Source organism: Meleagris gallopavo, chromosome 10, assembly GCF_905368555.1.
Source record: "Meleagris gallopavo chromosome 10, MGAL_WU_HG_1.1, whole genome shotgun sequence".
NCBI lineage: Eukaryota > Metazoa > Chordata > Aves > Galliformes > Phasianidae > Meleagris > Meleagris gallopavo.
In genome coordinates, this window is record NC_139413.1 from 12,425,498 (window position 1) to 12,443,471 (window position 17,974).

Sequence of the window (17,974 nt, forward strand, 5' to 3'; positions counted from 1 at the left end):
CTTCACACTGCTCCAACAGCTGTGTGAGAGGCAGGCTGTGCAGAAAAATGCCCACCCACACTTTATGCTGCTAGCAAGTCACATTTGTTGCAGTATTGATGGTGACAGACTGAACCAAGTTGCCAAGTAAGTTGAGTTCTGTTTTTTTTTTCTAATAATAAGTACTAAGTTCTGTTTGTGATGTTTCCCACATTAAGGATGTGGAGTGGTTATATTCATGTTTAATAATGCCATCTCAGCTGAATGTAACTGTGGAATGTCACAACAGTAAGCTCTCTTAGTCCTGCATAAACACATTTGTGTGCAGGAAAATTTAGAGAACTCTGCTTAAAATAAGAGGTTGAAAAAAAATAATCCATCTGGAGAAAGATTAAAGGTTGGAGTGAGGTACCCTCTCTCTCTCCCTCTTCTGGCATTTGAGCTCAAATAAACATTTGTCTGAGTCTGCAGATAACCTGAAATGGTGGCTGAGGAGCACAAACCTCTCTATCAAGTCACATCGGAGCAGGCAGTGCCTGAGGTGGCTGTGGTAGCACAGGAGATGTATGGGACAGGGGGATGCTGCTACTGCCCAGCAGAGCCCCGCCAGCCATCGTGTTGTCACCTACTCTAGGGAACCTACTTTAACAGAGGGGTTGAACTACATGATCTCCAGAGATCCCTTCCAGCCCCTACAATTATGTGACTCCTGCTCTTTCTTCACAGCCTTCTCCCTCTCCCCTTCCCCATCAGCAGGTGCTCAAGGCACTTCCCACAGCCAAAGAGTATGGGAAGGCCACCCATGGGGTTTGCTACCTTGCGCATCTCCCTGCCCACCCCACTCCTGGCACACCCCCAATGATAGGAAGCAGCTTGTCCTGCTGTGCTGTGTGGTTCATTAAAGCAGTCTTCACAAAAAGAAAGATGTTTGAGAGCAAACTTATTGCTCATGCAAGGTCATTCACTGCATCTTCTCTGGAAGCAGGAAATGTTCCTATCCTACTGGAGGAGAAGCAACAAATCTCCCGTGTGGTGACCGCACCTGCCTTCTAAACCTGAGACTAAAGCTCTCTTAGGAGCTTTATCCATCAGAATACACAACGCCTCTATAAAATACAGAGGGAAAAATGTGGGCAGACAGAAGACCCAGATTATCTATAATAATATAAATTATGTCATCTGTGACCTTTATAGCAGCAGCCTTGTTGTAGGCAGCATTAATGTACAGAAGCCGCACTAAGAAAATTTTGTTTCCCTTTCTGGTTTTTTTTGTAGAACTAGATATAGATGATAGTTTTGAGCTGTAGATTGGATCACTATAAATATCTGGCATAACTTTAGCAAGATAGATTATGTCAAGAATGTAACGAATATTTTTTTTTAGAATTTAAAAGAGGATGTGATGTTAAAATACTCTTTCCGAGTACAGAAGCTCTGTGGGATTTGCATGATCTCTTATCCACAAAGAGGTATGTTATGGGAACTATCTGGGTGCAGAACAGCTGAAGGCATGACTTTTTCAAACAGCATGGAAGTTGGGGATTTTGTTTTACCTTTCATTGGGCGCCTGTAGCTCACGTGATGATGTCAGGTGGAACTGCGTGTGTCCAAGAGGAGTGGACTATGGTCAGCCAGTGAGATGTGGTCCTTCTTCCTCCAGGGATTAACCCCAGATAACTCCCTGTGTGCTTTAAGTTCAGCCACGTGCAAAAGGTTTTAGGATCAGGATAGGAGTTTCTTTGTGAATATAAATTACATCGTTTGTTGTGCAGTACTGATTCTCTTAAGCTGACCAAAAAAAAAAAAAAAAAAAATTAAGAAAAGAAAAAGCCCAATGAATACAGTGCAAGATTTTATGTAAAGAACAGGGTTCTATATATCAGTTGTATACATGTAAGGATCACATGATTAGTGAAAAAGTGGATGGCATGTTGAAACAATATATGACTGTGGTTATATTTTAATAGCAGAGTGAAAACTGAATGCATATACTTGCAAGCCTAACTGTCCATACAAATGAGCAAAGTCTTGTAGTAACAAGATGCTCAGAACTCATTTTAAGGCTATTATAGTAATTTAAAACAAGTTGGTTTTTAAAAATACAGTGATATATGCCTGTTATATGTATGTCTAATGATTTGTAGATTAGATTTTTAAAACTCAAATTCTCCCTCAAATTGTCTTGAATGAAAATCTAATCAAGTTAGCATTTTAGAATATATGACTATTGTAATGTCATTTTCTGAATATAATTATACTTTTGATATCACACTTTAGCTGTTACAAAGGCAGATAACCATGCAAGAGAAGCACTACAGGAGACTTGGAAGTTTGATTCTATGAGTACTTTTCTCTTTGTGTAACTTAGGTTTTTATATAGCATCAATTTGGTACTTACACTGGCATCTCCTCACTGCTTGACAGTGATACATAAAACATTTATCCCTGTTTAATGAAGGTATCACTTTTATGACACATTATTGGTATTTTATTCTGGCAGCAAGTTAGATACAATATTACTTATAAATAGTTAACCAATTATTTATTTGCAGATCTTTTTTAAAGTTTAAATAACTTCATATTGTCAAAATTGTTTATCTTCAGATTCTTTTGGTGGACCATTCCAATTTTACAATCTGGATACATTCCGGTTTTTTTGTATTTTATTATTATTTTTTTTAATATCACACAGAAGCTGTTGGAAGGTGTCATTCAACCCAGAACACCCAAACTCCTCATAGGAGGACATTCAAAGTTTTCTCTAGTTGATTCGGGTGGACTATCTAGGTGTGGAAGCATTTAATATTAATATGAAAACTATTTGTATTATGACTCTTAGAGTGAAATTTAGTGAGTTTAGATTATCGAAGTGATGAGGTAGATTATCCTTTGTTGAGGGAAGGTTTTAAAAGATAGTGGTGGTCTTCTTGGTTTTAACTTCAAGAGTTCACTAGAGCTCATTTATCTGAACTGAATACTTTACATTTAAATTAGGATTTTGTGAGGTAGAGATGGAAGGATTACTGTGTGAGAAATGAATGAGGGAAAGCATTGTAATCTGTGCAGAAGGAGGATAAGCGCTATAGCTCCTCTGACAAGAGATGGATTACAATGAAGCTGAAGTGGTAGAAGAAATTATTAGTAATGGTTTGCATTTAATTAATCTATTAATACAATAATATATGAGTAGTTTTGTGATGTGTAATTTACCAGAGAAAAGTGGTAGATGTATTGAAATGATGCTCTGCTTACAGTAGGCAAGTTGATAATAAATCTGGAGCTTCCATTTAAAATAAAGAAAGAAACAAATATGCAGTGGTTCCAGCAGTGGAAAACGAGGGTGCTCCTACCTCTTTTGCAAGTTTAGCTGTGCTAGCAGAAAGTATTTAACAAGTAAACCTGTAACTAAAATACACTCAACAATGGTGAAAATGCACCTCTCTTTATGCAACAATTTTGCATAATTCTCTTTATGACAACAGTGGTTATTTTACTGAATAGACTCAGAGCTTCACAGAATGGCTTTCAAAATCTAGGGTTCTTCCAGAGGGTGGAAGAGGTAGTGCTGGTCACCCACTCTGCCTGGTCTCCCATTCCCCTGATAGCACATATTTCATAGGCATGACTCATTAAACGGTATGTTTTTCTACAAACATCCATGATGCAAACATAGACTTCCACTGTGTAAGCCCTGCAGAGTGTCTTTGCACTTGGGCTGTGTGATAGCATCAGGTTACTCAAGGAACATTTTAACAGGTTTCTTGGGTTGTACAGGTACTTTGGATACAGTTTCACAGTTCTAGAAACAGGGCTAGGCTGATTCTGGTACCCAACACAACCAGAATTAGCAAAGTCTGCTAAATACAGCTCCACTCACTTGGCTGGGTCAGCAGCATCTCTGATGGACAGGCCAGTCAGTAGCCACCAATGCAGCTGTACAAGCAAGGATATGCCTTCTCACAGCTGCAAGGAAAGACTTTTTTTTTTTTCCTTCTAATAGTCTGGCTAGACTTCTAAAGCTTCTTTGAAAGGATGGAGAAAATGGACAGCCATTAGGTACTGCTGGAGCTCAATCTCCTCAGTAAATTTACTACCAGAAGAGGATGGTCAAACCCAAAGAAACAGGTGATTTTGTGGTTGTTCTGAAAAGCTCAATTACCAGCAGCTGTAAGTACCTAGCAGTGGCATTTTTTCAGGTGATTGGGTAATTTACAACATTGATATGGGAAGCACATAATCTGAAAATACAGATATAAACACTATAGTATATACATACACATGAAAATTTGAATGCTGGATTGATATATTTTTATTTCTCTACCAGTAGAAGTACAAAATGTTATTTGCACCAAGTTTTTCCAGTGCTAAGGCAACTGATACAGATTCACATTTCCTAAACACATTTGAATAGTTGTATTTTCTCAGCTGTCAGATATTTGCTAATAGCCATTCTGCTGACATCTTTGTTACCCTGCTGCTTAGCTGACAGAATTTCATCTGCATAAATGGGTGGAAAGTCCTTTCTTCACATGTCCAACAAACTGGAGACAAAGTGCCTGCCAATGTTTTAATTTCTTTTGCATGTACTGGTTAGAGAGTGAGAAGAATGCTTTCACTCCACAGTGTCATGAATATGGTAATGTATGGAAATCACAGAAAGCAGGTACTTAAGTTAAGCACATACTGTACTACAGGAATCCCTGATGAATTCAAGGCTCTTCTGTTTAGAGAAGATGTTGTTGTCTGTTAAGTGACAGACTGCCAGATGTTCATGAAGTAGCACAGTAGTTTGTATCGGTATCTTTTCTTCAACCCAGAAGGTAGCGTTTTCCTTATCATCTATGTCATCCTGGCTTTTGATTGTAAATGTCTAAGCTTGCTTCAAATATTAACTCCTTTTTGTTTTATTGATGAATATTTCATGACAGAAAGACTTCAATACATTTGTGGAATGTAAGTTTTTGCTGCTCTATAGTAAGCCCATAATCCTAAAATCTTTTCTTTCACTCAATATAAGCTTCTAAAAACCAGGTGTTTGAGGTAGAACATGAAGAATAATTCATTGGCAATACTGAACTAGTAGAGAAAACTTTGGCAGTGGTAGAGATATGATGAAAGAAGAAATAATTGTTATTTTTAATAATGATTTTATCAGTATGATCAAGCATGGTAGCACGTATCTCCTGGTGAGGTGAGAGCAGTACGTTTTCCTAGAACACACATTAACGTTGCGCTTAGCTTCAGAATTACCACAGGGCTGAGGGTTAGCTCACTCACTTTAAATAATCATGGCTTAAAGAGTGGACGGAATAGTTGAGTAACCAAATGTGGTGGTACACACACAGACTATGTGCAGTAATTACAGATTACTGAGACAACACTGTTTACAAAGCAAATAAAAGTTCCAAGGAAAAGAATCAACATAACTGAAAGGCAGAGTTCTTTTTTTGTTTTTTTTTTGTTGGCTTTTTTTTTTTTTCCTGCAGAAATATTCTGTTCTGCCTTTTATTTTGCAGACTGTTCTGCATCATTAAATTAAAGGCAGTGATGCCAATAATGACTCAGCTCTGAGCACAGAGCAGTGAGAGCGCTTTGATACAAGGGCCAAATTTTCTGCTGGCCCAAGATACTCTGACAGAGAGACATGTCCTGTCCTCTCTACAACACACTGCGTGCCTGTGTGCATGGGGAGGCCCCTGGTGGGATTCCCAGTGGAGTTTGCCAGTGTGGCTAGTATGCCACAGTGTGGCATCTCAGTGTGCCAGTATGTATGTGGGCTTGACGTGAAGTCTGCATGCATCTGGATGACTCCTTCATGCCATAGGTGAAGTCTGTGCAGTGCAGGAAAGCCCCATCCATTAGACTTGTCAGGCCAACACAGAACAGCATATAAGAGAATTTAGCTTTGTCGAAAAAAGTAAGAACATCTAAAAGAATAAGAACCAAAAGCTTCATTTTCTCCTTTACTGTACATTGTTAATTTTCATTAGTTGAACAGTTTATGTGATTATTGGGAAAAGCTTGTGCAAAATGTTTTCCCCATATATCCACGAATACAAATACATGTTATTCACATTTGCTGGGACAGAAGTCGGCTTTTCGCTTTATCTTTCCAGAAGAAGCTCAAGGTACTTGACATTGTGACAATAATAACATTGTGACAATGTTATTATTGCTGTTGTTTGGTACTGGGACTTTGTGTTTTGTAACTCTCTGGAAATGTTAGAGCTAAGTTTTGCTGTGTTCTCAGAGAGCAAGAAGGCAGATCTCACATCAGGAAACTTCAGCAAAGGTATTTGTGAAGTTGCAAGAGGCTGGAGGCAGGCCACTGGAAGGGGAATTGTTATGCACTATAAGGTGGAGTCAGGGCACATGTATGTAGCAGCACGTAATAAGGATTCTAGATTTATGCAGACATTTTGAGCATATTTGACTTTGGAAAAAAACAAATTTGAAGGATTCAGAAGCAACTTGAATAATCATTAAAAGTGAAACTGCTTTCTCTGAAAAACTATATACATCAAATATAGAAAGTTTTCCATATGAACAAATGGAGGTCACGCCTTACTAAAACCTTTGTACTGAGGACTTATAAAATGACCCGTACAAACCTGATTTAAATTCTCATAGCTTCTGGGTGAGGGCAGCTGCCTACCTTGCTTAAATGTTAATGTTTCCCTTATCTGATTGCCTTTCTGTACCATGCTCCCTGTTTCAGGGATCCTGCTTCACCTATTACCCCCTTCAAAGCTATTCATTCTTGTCTGCAGTTTTCATAATACTCACTGTGTCTGAGGCAGTCCTTGACTGAGAAACCTCCCAGGAGTTTTCCATCTTAGCTTTTACCCACTCAGCTGCTTATTTCCCCAGTTTTTCAAGGCCAGGGAGAAGTATACCTGTCAACCCCAGCTTCATTAACCACCCATTTGCATAACTACATAATCTGTGGGCCTTTGTTTGCTGCATCACTATTGCAGTGAGCATAGAGTATCTTGGTACATCAGTTTGAACTTTTAACAATTTGGCTTGTCAGACAGTATTCAGTCTTCATTCTTTTTCTCACCTATTTTCCCTATATGCAAGCAGAAACATCTACACTTGAAAAACGTAGTATGTTATATAAGACAATTTGGCTTCCATTCTACTTGCAGATCAAGTACATCACAGCATCTCTTAAAACTGTTTACAAATTAGAAGTGCACAAGAGGAATTTAGAGAATGAATGCATGCACCTCTTCATACCTCAGATATACCTCATACATTCAACATGAGCGTAATGCTATAATGGGATGGAAAGTACCATGATAATAGCAGGGTGGCAAAGTCTTTGGATACAGCAAATGAGAATGAGCCCAAATTCAGCAGCTGTGGGCACAGAAATGAAGGAAAAGAGCTACTTACCTTCAGAAGGCCATGGGTACAGAGGGATCTCCAGCAAAATGCCCTTGCCTCCACTGCCAACTCTTAAATGTGGTCTGGGAAAGGATGAATCCTGACTCCACTCCTTCCAGTCACTCACCTGAGCTCCCCTGGGTTGGCCCTGCCTTCCACCAAGTGCTCAATCACTGCTTCAGGCTGTGACTTTGCATTTCTGCTACGAGAAATTCTTTAACTGTGAGGAAAATAGTATTTTTAAATCCTGTTGTCTCATGGCTAAAAGATATTGCTATCCAAAATCCCCATGTGACAGTGATCATAAGATTTGCTTCTACAAATTCTTTATTTACCTTGTGATCACTTCTCCCTGAAAATCCCTTTAATGAAAATTACTAATTTCCAGTGTCCTTTTCAGTGCCTCATCTCATTAGCATGTATGAGCAAGAACTGCTGGAGTACTGTAGGAGACTGTTGCTCACTGTTTAGGATGATGAATCCCTGTGCAAGCCAAAATCTGGGTTCTCTAACAGCAGGTATCATCCAGCCCCTTAGCAGGAGACATCTCCTGTGTAAAGAAATGACGACTACAGCATGGGGACATAGCTGGACTTTTCCAGAATAAGGAGAATATCAATTTTAAAGTTAGATATAAAGGCTTGGTTGTCTGAAGCATATTGCACTGTTCACTAGCCTGTTCCACCTCCAATTCAGTTACACTACTTGCTGGTGCACTCATAAAAATTGCAGCTATCTGAAGTGAAAAATACTCTCTAGTTTTTATCATTAGGAAACAAGCACTTTTTTTAGTTCATAATATGCTCAATTACCTTTAGATTGATCCGTGAATAAATTATAATCAAAACAGACTTATTCACCTTAAAGCTCTCCTGGCTTAAGGTTTCATTGTTGATTCATTATGTTGTCAGTTCTCTATTGGCAGAGTAATGCTTTTTTATATCTGGATAGAGACAGTTTTAGTGGAAGATACTGTTATCTCTAAATGAGTAGGATTTAGCTTTTCTGGTGAGAACAAATTCATCAATGATGAATCCCTGGAGAAACTACTGAAACAAAAATCACAATGTTGCTGAAGATTTATACAGTTCATTAGTTAAAAAGCAGCTTTTGGAAGTCTTTAGCAGGGAGGGTTGGATTTTTTCTTTCTTTCTGTAAAATATTTCAGCATAATATTTCAAGCTTCCAGATTTGTGATAATGCAGTTATAAACAATGAAACAAAACCACTTAATATATTTATTTTGGCTCCATTATTGATGTTATCCTCTCCAATAGAAACACATTAAATTATGGCTATATAGAGACAGATGGATAGGAATAATGCAGCTATAGACATCATTGATACAGATATATAAGCAGACAAGAATTATCTAATTACTCTGCTTGTTGCAATCTTCTAAACACTTGCTGTGATCCACATATTCACAGTGTTTTTTTCTAGGCAGATGTTGATGTCACAAAGATACCAGTGTACAAAGAATTTAGTGATGTGGAGATATGTGGAAAATAAATAAATTTCAAGACATAGAGCAGAAAGAATTAAAAAACAAGCAGGGATTTAAAATCACGAGCACTTTGCTTGTGCTTTCACTGGGAGCTGTGCCATTAAATCCCCCATGTGCTTTGGAAGATATCCCCTACAATGATTAGAGGTGATTTAAAATTTCTTAAATACCTAGCTCTTTAGCAGTTGTTTCAACGTCTTCACTTCTGCCACATCTGGTAACTCTGTTAAAATACTGCTTCCCATTTCATGTGGTCTTTGTCTCAAACCGGTTGAAACTACAGGTCTGAACAAGAAGTCTCATCAGCTTTCTCTATATCTGTGCATTACTCATAAGGCAAGCCTTCAGTAAGTCCTTCCCAAACTCCTGAGGCTACATTTTCATATATTATTTATTGTTATAGAAAACATTACTGCTTTTCAGTGTTGTTTGATGAAATCTGGCTTGGCTGCTTGTGAACCAATGGACTCCAAGCACAAAATGACCAGATCATTTGTATGGATGCACAGTCATGTTCTGTTAATACAGTAGAAGCTCATTGTGCATGCCCAAGATTGGACGAGGATCTAGACGTTCCATTATTTTACATTCCATTTAATCAATTTCTTGATAGAAATAGAGCAGCGCACAGCAAAAATTCAGTTTGGATGTTGGTATTCTAAATAAATCATCATTTCACTTAGTTTGAAAAGACACAGTTTTTATATAGTTTAATTCAACACGCATGTCATCACAAAACATCTGAAGTAATGTGGTTATGGTACTGATGATGTTGGATGCTTTTTCAAAATGTCTGTGGTATGTAGATTGCTCCAAAAGTAATACCTCCTCCATATTTCCATGGAAACTACAGCAGCTACAAAGACCACAAAGATTACAATATTTCACAGAACAAATTCTTGGCTACAAAATGCTATTTTTCAGCATAGTCACCACCATTAGCTGTACACTTTATCACCAATGAACAAAAGCCTGCATGCAATATAATATAAATAAATATAGCAGCCAGAGATGATGATTTGTCTAGATTCTAGGAAATCCAAAAGGATCACACCTTTGTGATATTCCAACTTTGCCACCATTGTTTCCAAGACCCTGAAGCCAATATTCAGTTCAGTACAGAATTCCCTGGTCATAATCCACTGATTCACACACTTGAGCTGATTGAGACACTCTTCATCTTGTGATGTGACAGCTTTGCAAGGTCATCCAGAACATGGTTTGTCTTTTCCATTGCTGTGACTACTGCTGAAATGCACCACCCATCATCTCACTGTGCTCACATCCTCTTCTTGGTTTCCATAAACATTCTGCAAGCGTCAGTGAATGTCAATGGACAGGAAGCAATCCAGTGACACACCTTTGCTTCATACGCACTTGACAGGTGCCATTCTGCCAGACTGCCCCTCTGCTGCCATCTGTCACACAGCAGCAAACTGAAATGGAATACTGATGGGAACATTCAACCTCAATTGTCATACCACCCGCATCCACCTCGGACATTGTGGGTCAACATAATCAAATAGGGAGGCATTACTTTCAGAGCAACCCTTGTGCGTTCCAACTAGTGGCTGTGTCAGATATAAAAATCTGCTTCTTAGAAAAAGAAAGAATTGCCTCTGTCAAAAAACAAATAGATTGTTTTTCTGTACTTATCCTCAAATCACCTATTTTATTTCAATAAGTTCAACATTTGTGTCTGTAGGAAGTAAGAGATTGCGTATACATTAAGAGAATAGAAAAATAAAGGCTTTATTCTACAGAGATTTGGCCATACTTCCCAAAGTTGATTTTCAATCAGTCATGCTATGAACAACTGTCTTTTATTCTTTACTACTTTAGTGAAAATTTCAGCAAAATTAGCTTTGCTACCTATTCTGCAGTTCAATTCCTGGCTAGGCAGGAAAGAGTCCAAATATGCTTTGTCATCAGGTTTGCTTACTTCTCAAGCCCGCATTCGCTGGCATCAGTGCATACATCATGGAGACAAAATAGTGGCACAGTTACTGCTTTATTGTAGCCAAAATATGTCTCTAATTGATGCAACCTAGCAGGTATACATGAATGTTTTCTACCAAAGTTTGTATTTTTTTAGATTTCTTTTAAAAGTCTTAGGTATAAAAAATAAACACTGTGTACTTAGTTCCTTTGATATATAAGGCCACTCTGTTACTGCTGTTTGCAGTAATATTTAGAAGCTTAATTTAAGCTATCCTAGACCTTTTTATTTCCAAGAACATGAATCACAAATGTATAGCAACTGCACAGAAAAGAAGGATTTGCTGATATCTTTAAGGGAACCCTTGAACATGACATATAGGAACAAAGTTCCCATTGAACAGATGAAAAAAGTGCTTTGTATCATTGAGCAAATTCAGATAATTATAGTCAGATTTTGGACAGATGGTGTCTGGGATCTGCAGCATCACCTCAGTTCTGGTCTTGCATTTACCTAGGTTGAGAGATTGTCCCAGCATACGGCATTCCCAGCCTGCAGCAGGTGTCCTTTGGAGATCACCATGAGACTGCAAGTTCTGGTCTGAAGATAAAAATCTGTTGCAGCCACAGACCAAGTCTGGGAAGCAGGGAACATTTCAAGGACCTCACTTCTGGTCTGTGTGCCAAAAACCTAGCAGCCAGGAAAGCTCTTATTTGTCATAACAAGAAGCCTGAGGTCCCGTGGTTGGATATCCTGACTGACAGCTCATTGAGGAATTTTTCTCTCATGGAGCAGTGTATCCTCTTCTGGATTTACTTCATTTAAAAAAATAATAATTTCTAAATTTTTAAATAATTCTCTTTTTAAAATTCACATTGAAATTCCCTCTTTAAAAATTGATAACCACAGCAGTACTGTAACTTGTTTGATATGCTCTTTGAGGTTGTACTATTAGTGTGAATTAATGCTAGCAACTACTGAGGCTATGTATCCCCTGTTACTACCTGCTAGTTTCTGCAGTACTGCAGTAGCTTCTGAACAGGCCCTACTCAGATGGATAAAATACTTTTTGCAGTCTGAAGAACTAGTTTCAGGGCAGGAAGGGCACAATCTGTTGCATCAAGCAAAAAATCTGTATTTTCTACCATTATTTATCCACCTGAATCAAATCTGTCACTGTGGCCCGCTAGATTTCTTCACATATCTGCTGTGCCAAGAAAGGGACTTTTTCTTTCAGGAATGTGGGAGTTTGGCAGGTTTATGAAATCTGAACAAGCACTTCCATGTACCTGGGTCATATGTGAGTTTTGCAATTTAGTGAAATTTTCCTCTAGGATCTGCTTGATTGAGCTCAAGGACTAAATGTCACAGAAAAGACTACAAGTGTTTATGGAGATAAATGATGAGATTAGAATGTGTTTCTGTTTATTTGTTCAGTCTTACTTTGGTTAGCCAGTTTGTGAGCCTTACTTTGACAGGGCAAGACAACCTTCTGCTATCAGAACTTGAAATACAGGTTTGTATGCTTTTAAAATAAACAGGTATCTCTAAATAGCTACACAAGTAGTCTCAAACACAGCTAGAGCCCTTCTAAGTAAACTGATAGTCTTGTGATACCTTTCCACTTTCTATAGAAATGAAGTTATACATTTGAATTATTTAACGTGGTACATTTATATATATAAGAAAGTATGCAGTAGGGAAATAGAAGTCTGTTGGATACTGACATGCAATTCAGCTATTTTTCTGCTGCACCATATTAATATTTTAATTTTCAATATTGACTTTCAAGTCAGAGCCTGAAGTTCATGGTTGATTTTTATTCACTTCTCACTCTGGTACAGTCCCACTGATTTTTATTTCAATCTCCTGAGTCAGAAGCAAGTCTCACTCAGCACTCATTTTATTATGCCCTCTTATTGAGTATATTAATAATGTTTCCTGATATTTTTTTTTTCAGAAACTACCCAGTTTTGGGCCTTACCTGGAACAACGCAAAAAAATTATAGCTGAGAACAAGATGAAATTGAAGGAACAAGGCACAGCTGCTGTGCTTCCTGAAAAAAAGCATTTCATTCCAAAGAAGCCCATTCCGGCAATCAAGGTAAAAAAAAAAAAAAAAAAAAAAAAAGTATGTTTATATGTAAGATGTGATCAGCCATCAGGCAGTTGACATGCATAGTCATTTCTAGCAGTTTGAGTTAGTTATTACTGCTTTTAAGCTTGTTAGAGGGCATCAAAGACAACTATTTATGCAGACTTTCTAGCTTTTAACCAAAATCGATGGGAAATGATTTGTGATGTACATGTATAGGTATTTTTCAAACGTCATTTTTCAAAATCAAGATATTCAGGCAGTGGAAAAGTAATTATAGAACACTCTGAATGCCTTGAAGAATGAAGTTGAATTGTTAAAAATTTCTCTTAATTTGAACACGACAGTATAAGTTTCATTTTGTGTGATATCTCTTGATTATTTGTGATGTATTAAACAATTCCATCTCTCATGTAGAATCAGTGGAAAAGGTTGGTGTTCGATACACATGAGAGCTGAGTCCTAGGTTTTCAAACTGAACCTTTAATGCTGGAAGATGTTTGTCTAAGGAAGTGATCCACCCTCTGCAATGAGTAAATGTCAAGATGAAAATAAAATCTGTGCCCCCCTCTACTGCATAGTCCATACATTGGAACTTTTCCCTTCCTTTAAATAGCCAATAAAATTAAATGTCATCAGCTAATCATTCTAGGTACTCTCTTTAAAACCTACTTAAACATCATGTTTAAACAGAAAAAAAAGGAAAAAAAAAATCAGGCAAAAATAATTAAATACAAAAGGAAAACTTTTATCAGCAGTCTCCCTTAGGCTCTCTTATGAAGCCATGTGGAAATATGTGCTGAACTTATTAACAGTCTTTATCAGATATGGAAGAATATCAGATTCACAGATAGGTAACTTTGTATGATCGGTCTTGTATGAATTCCTGCAAAAAGTAAGGCCAGACATAACGTACAACATGAACAGTGGCTCAAATTGTATAATTCCCAAGGAAATTTTGCAACATTTACTGCCATGCACAGCCTTCCAAGCTAGCTGCTAGAACTGAAAAAAAACTAAGGAGAATTTTTGTGTCATCTTGTTTAATTTCAATTATTTCCCACTGCTGTAGACCTCCCTTCACTTTTGAATAGATCATTTTGGTATGAGTCCTGCTACTGAAAATCTCTCCCCTCCTTTTGTGCAGAGGTTCCCTTCTTTATGTATATGAAAAGTCCCGAAGAACAGCAATGTACTTTTTTTCCCCTGCACTATGACGAACATTTTCAAAGCTTACTTGACCTCAGAGGTTTTATGGTTCTATTCTCTTTGGAGGAAAGTATTGATGTAGGAGAAAAGAGAAAGAAGAAACAACAGCCAATAACTGCATTTTCAATGAGATAGTGTGCTTCTGAAAACAGCAGAAAATGAGAAAAGAAAAAAAAAAACAACCGATACTGTCCAAAAGCAAATAAACTGAATGATGGAAAAATTTTAGCAAAAGGGAAAAACAGACATAAAGACTTGAAAAAAACATAAATAATAAGTTGAGGTCAATAATTTATCATGCCCAGTCCCAACTACAAAAGCAAAAAAGAGCCAAGCACTCAGAGACAGGTTAAAAAGAAGAATAGAGGCCTTACTGCAGGGAAGAGGAAAATGAATTCCCCAAAACAAAAACTTTTGTTCATAAAGGCACTGTATACTCTTGTATGTGGTGGCTTTGAGGAGCTTCTCAGCCAAACAAATCAGGTTAGCGTCTTTTTCACACCTTCATTTAAGTTAAACAAGACTGAAAAAGACTTTAGCAATTAGAAGGCAGCTGATTCAAGACGATCTTTCAGCCTTAGCATCTTAGAAGGGTATGCTTTAATCATAATGAGAAAAACAGCAATGAGAGATATCCACTAAGAAATAACAGAATACCTGGATTTTGCTTGATGTTAGGGAGCTTGTCCCTCCACAAAAGGATGCGTTGATAACGTTTATTATTAAATGACCCATCCATAACACGTTGTGGAAAAAATCTGCCAGGAAGATTGAGAATATTCATTACAGAAGCTGAGTGAAGCTTACTGAAAAAAGGTGACTTATCTGATACCCTTCCCTGATCAGGGATTCTCTGCAGAGAGGCAGATGAGCTCAGAGTTGAGTGATTTATCTGTAGCTGTCCTAGAAGTATTCACATTTAGAATTACAAATTCCAAACTGTCTCCAAGCAGTTCCGTCTTGGCTGACCCTCCGGACAGCAAGGAGAATACATTCTGTTAGTTCAGACTGGCGTATCAGGGGAGTGGGAATGGTCAGCTCTAATAACTAATCCCAGCCCAATCACAGCCCTGTGGAGCAGTGATATGACCAAAAGCTGGGAGCACCTAAGAGTCAGCTGCCCGTGGAACAGCTACGACCCTTGGTTTGGCTGGCTGCATTTTTGAAAGGGTGCTGCAGATTTCCTGATGCTTGCCCAGAACTCCCTCATCTGTCTGGTCTGCTGTTGGGTTGGTGATATGTAAATTCCAACATTTGTTTAAAGTCCTCATGCTGCCAAAATGCCTTTTTTATAGACTTAAAAACCCTCTGTGATTATCCAAAATTTAATTTAATTTTTGGATAGCTTTCCCCATGGCTTTTCCCTCTATTTTCTCTATTTCTCAGTATTAATCAAAACTGCATACTTTGACACTCAGCAGATTTGTTTCTTCTTTTCTCGCTTTTCTGTACTTCATATGGTGGATATTCGCCCCAGATCTTTTATTTTCTGTTGCACTTCTGCATGGGTCCCACATATGTATTTGCCATCCTCAGGTTACCACCTTCTTTCTTTAATCTTTTTTCCTTATGTACTTTCTGTGGTTTATTTCTCAGTAATCTAGTTTCTTGTGCTTGAGAGCCAATACTGTAATATTATTATTACCATTTATCTGACTATTTATTCCTTTTACACTTCACAGCCCTGTCCTTGGGACAGACTGCCGCTCACAACCAGCAGGTCTTTACTTCTACTAATCTAAAGATTTCCCTGCTTTCCTTACCTGCTGTTGCTGTCAGCTTTGAGTGATCATTTCTCCTGAACGTGGTGGGACATGCTAAGAGCTTTGTGCTGAAGCAAAATGTGCGATACGAGGACAAGCACATGTGCACCCCTTGAACCTGCTCAGTGAGACGCTCACAGTCCCTGCATTATGTGGCGGCCTTCTAAATGGAGACTAGAGCAGGACTGTGATGTTTGGCATCTCCAGAGCACGCGGTCTTTTTCAGTGGAGTCTGCATGAATCTGGGTGAGCTATGCCTAAACTGTGAATTGTATTTACAAATATAGGTTTACTAATACGATGGCCAATGAAACGCTAATCTCAATTAAATGTTTGATACACGAACATCAGAAATACAGCTATAGTAATAAAAGTAGCATTGTAAAAGTAATATCCTACAGAACAGATCTGCTCCTTGTGTATACTCAAAACCACATCTGCTTAGCTTAGTGACAAAATGAATTTTTTCTGTACTCATTAGTAACATAAAACTAATGGATTCTGCTCTGATTCTCTCCATAGCAACTGAATTCCCTGCCAGTTCCATTTACAGGACTAAATTCCTCTCCCATTTCATTCGGTACAGTTTTGTTGAGAAGAGTGGGACAGCACAGCAGTAACCAGATGAGAGCTCTAGGTCCCAGTGATTGCAAAGGTGTAACTTAGGGCTAAATTCAACTTCCAGATTTTTTCTCATTTTTTTGTTAATTGCTGCTGGTAATGTACAAGCCAGAAGCGCACAGCTTGACGTTCGAAACCTGGCTTCTGTTTGCAGGTCTGGCATTTGGCACAAAAAAAAACATTATACTGTAAACACTGCAAATTTGATCTGGAGGCCATTGAGATATACCAAGTGTGGAATCCCATAGTGCCATTTTAGACAGACTCTTATTGGAGTGAAACTGCATTTTTAAACTGTGAAAGCTGATTGTTTCTTGCTGCAATGTTTATTTTGTTCCAAACATTTATGATTCAGTGGGAGCAAGAAACTCAGAGATAGCTCGAGATGCTGTGAAAGAGTGCACCTGCAGAACATCTTTTAAGTACCAGTGTTATTTTAGTCAATAAAGTCTTCAATCTTTGCAAATGGATAAAGATGTGCTTTCTCCTTGAGAGAAGGAAGTGCACACAGCATCCAGAAGCATAAATGAGAAGTAAATCATTGACACAGTCATTTGAAATCACATTCAAGTCTCCAAAATGTCAGCACCCTCCCTGTTTGGGTTTGTCTGTCCCCAAAAGAGTATTTTGTGAGCTTTGAGAAGTGAGACTTGCTTACAAATTCAGAAATCACCATGTCGTATGCATTGTTTTTGCTATACCCTTTGTAAGTTTATAGCTGGAAAAATCTGTTTTGATCATGTTCTGCTTAGTAACCATTTCCTGAGCTTACCTAATGGTATTCTAAATCTTGGACTGTTTCCATCCTTTCCTCCAGCTGCTTCACTGGAAGGCCATTAACCACCTCACTCCTTTCCTGCTTAAAAGAAACCTTTTCTAATTTCCAGCTTTGAATTTATTCATGTCTGGCTTATAATCATGCATTCTTGTGCCAACATTGTCGCTTATCTTGAATAGCTTTTTTCCTTCCCTGATGTATATATAAAGTGCCATCATATTCCTGCTCTGCCTTCATCTTCCTAGGCTAAACATCTTGTTAGGCGCCTTTTGTCTTCTCTTGTAAGCAAGGCCCTATACCCCCTGATTATATGAGCAGCCCTTCTCTGCAACCTGGCAGAGCTTTGGCTTTTGTAACATCCAAACCATATTTAAAGTATACAAATGTGAATCCAGCAACTCCCTGAGAAAATTGTTAATTATCTATGCTGTTTAAATGTCTGCCTTTGTTAGATTAAAAAGCCCTTTGCTATCAGGAATCTCCCGGTGCAGACCCTTTTAAAATGTGAGTGGGCAATGGAAAGCTTCTTCTCTGTATGTTGCACAGGTCTTATTTCACTGCTTCAGATTCCAAAAGACAGAAGCACAGTCCCGTACTTGTAGACAACAAATGTATTTGTGGCACGCCGTGCAGTGTTTGGGAGCTGTATACACAGGAGAGAGGCTTATAGGATACTTAGCATTGCTGAGGG

The 17,974-nt window shown here is 38.2% G+C and overlaps 1 protein-coding gene across 1 annotated transcript in view; it reads left to right on the forward strand.

Annotated features, from left to right (window-relative positions):
- Positions 1-17,974, forward strand: part of DPYD (dihydropyrimidine dehydrogenase) — a 317,439-nt gene that overhangs the window by 292,112 nt on the left and 7,353 nt on the right. The window contains exon 21 of the mRNA XM_085231702.1: positions 12,778-12,921. Coding sequence (XP_085087828.1) covers positions 12,778-12,921 — 144 coding nt within the window. The remainder of the gene's footprint in view (positions 1-12,777; positions 12,922-17,974) is intronic.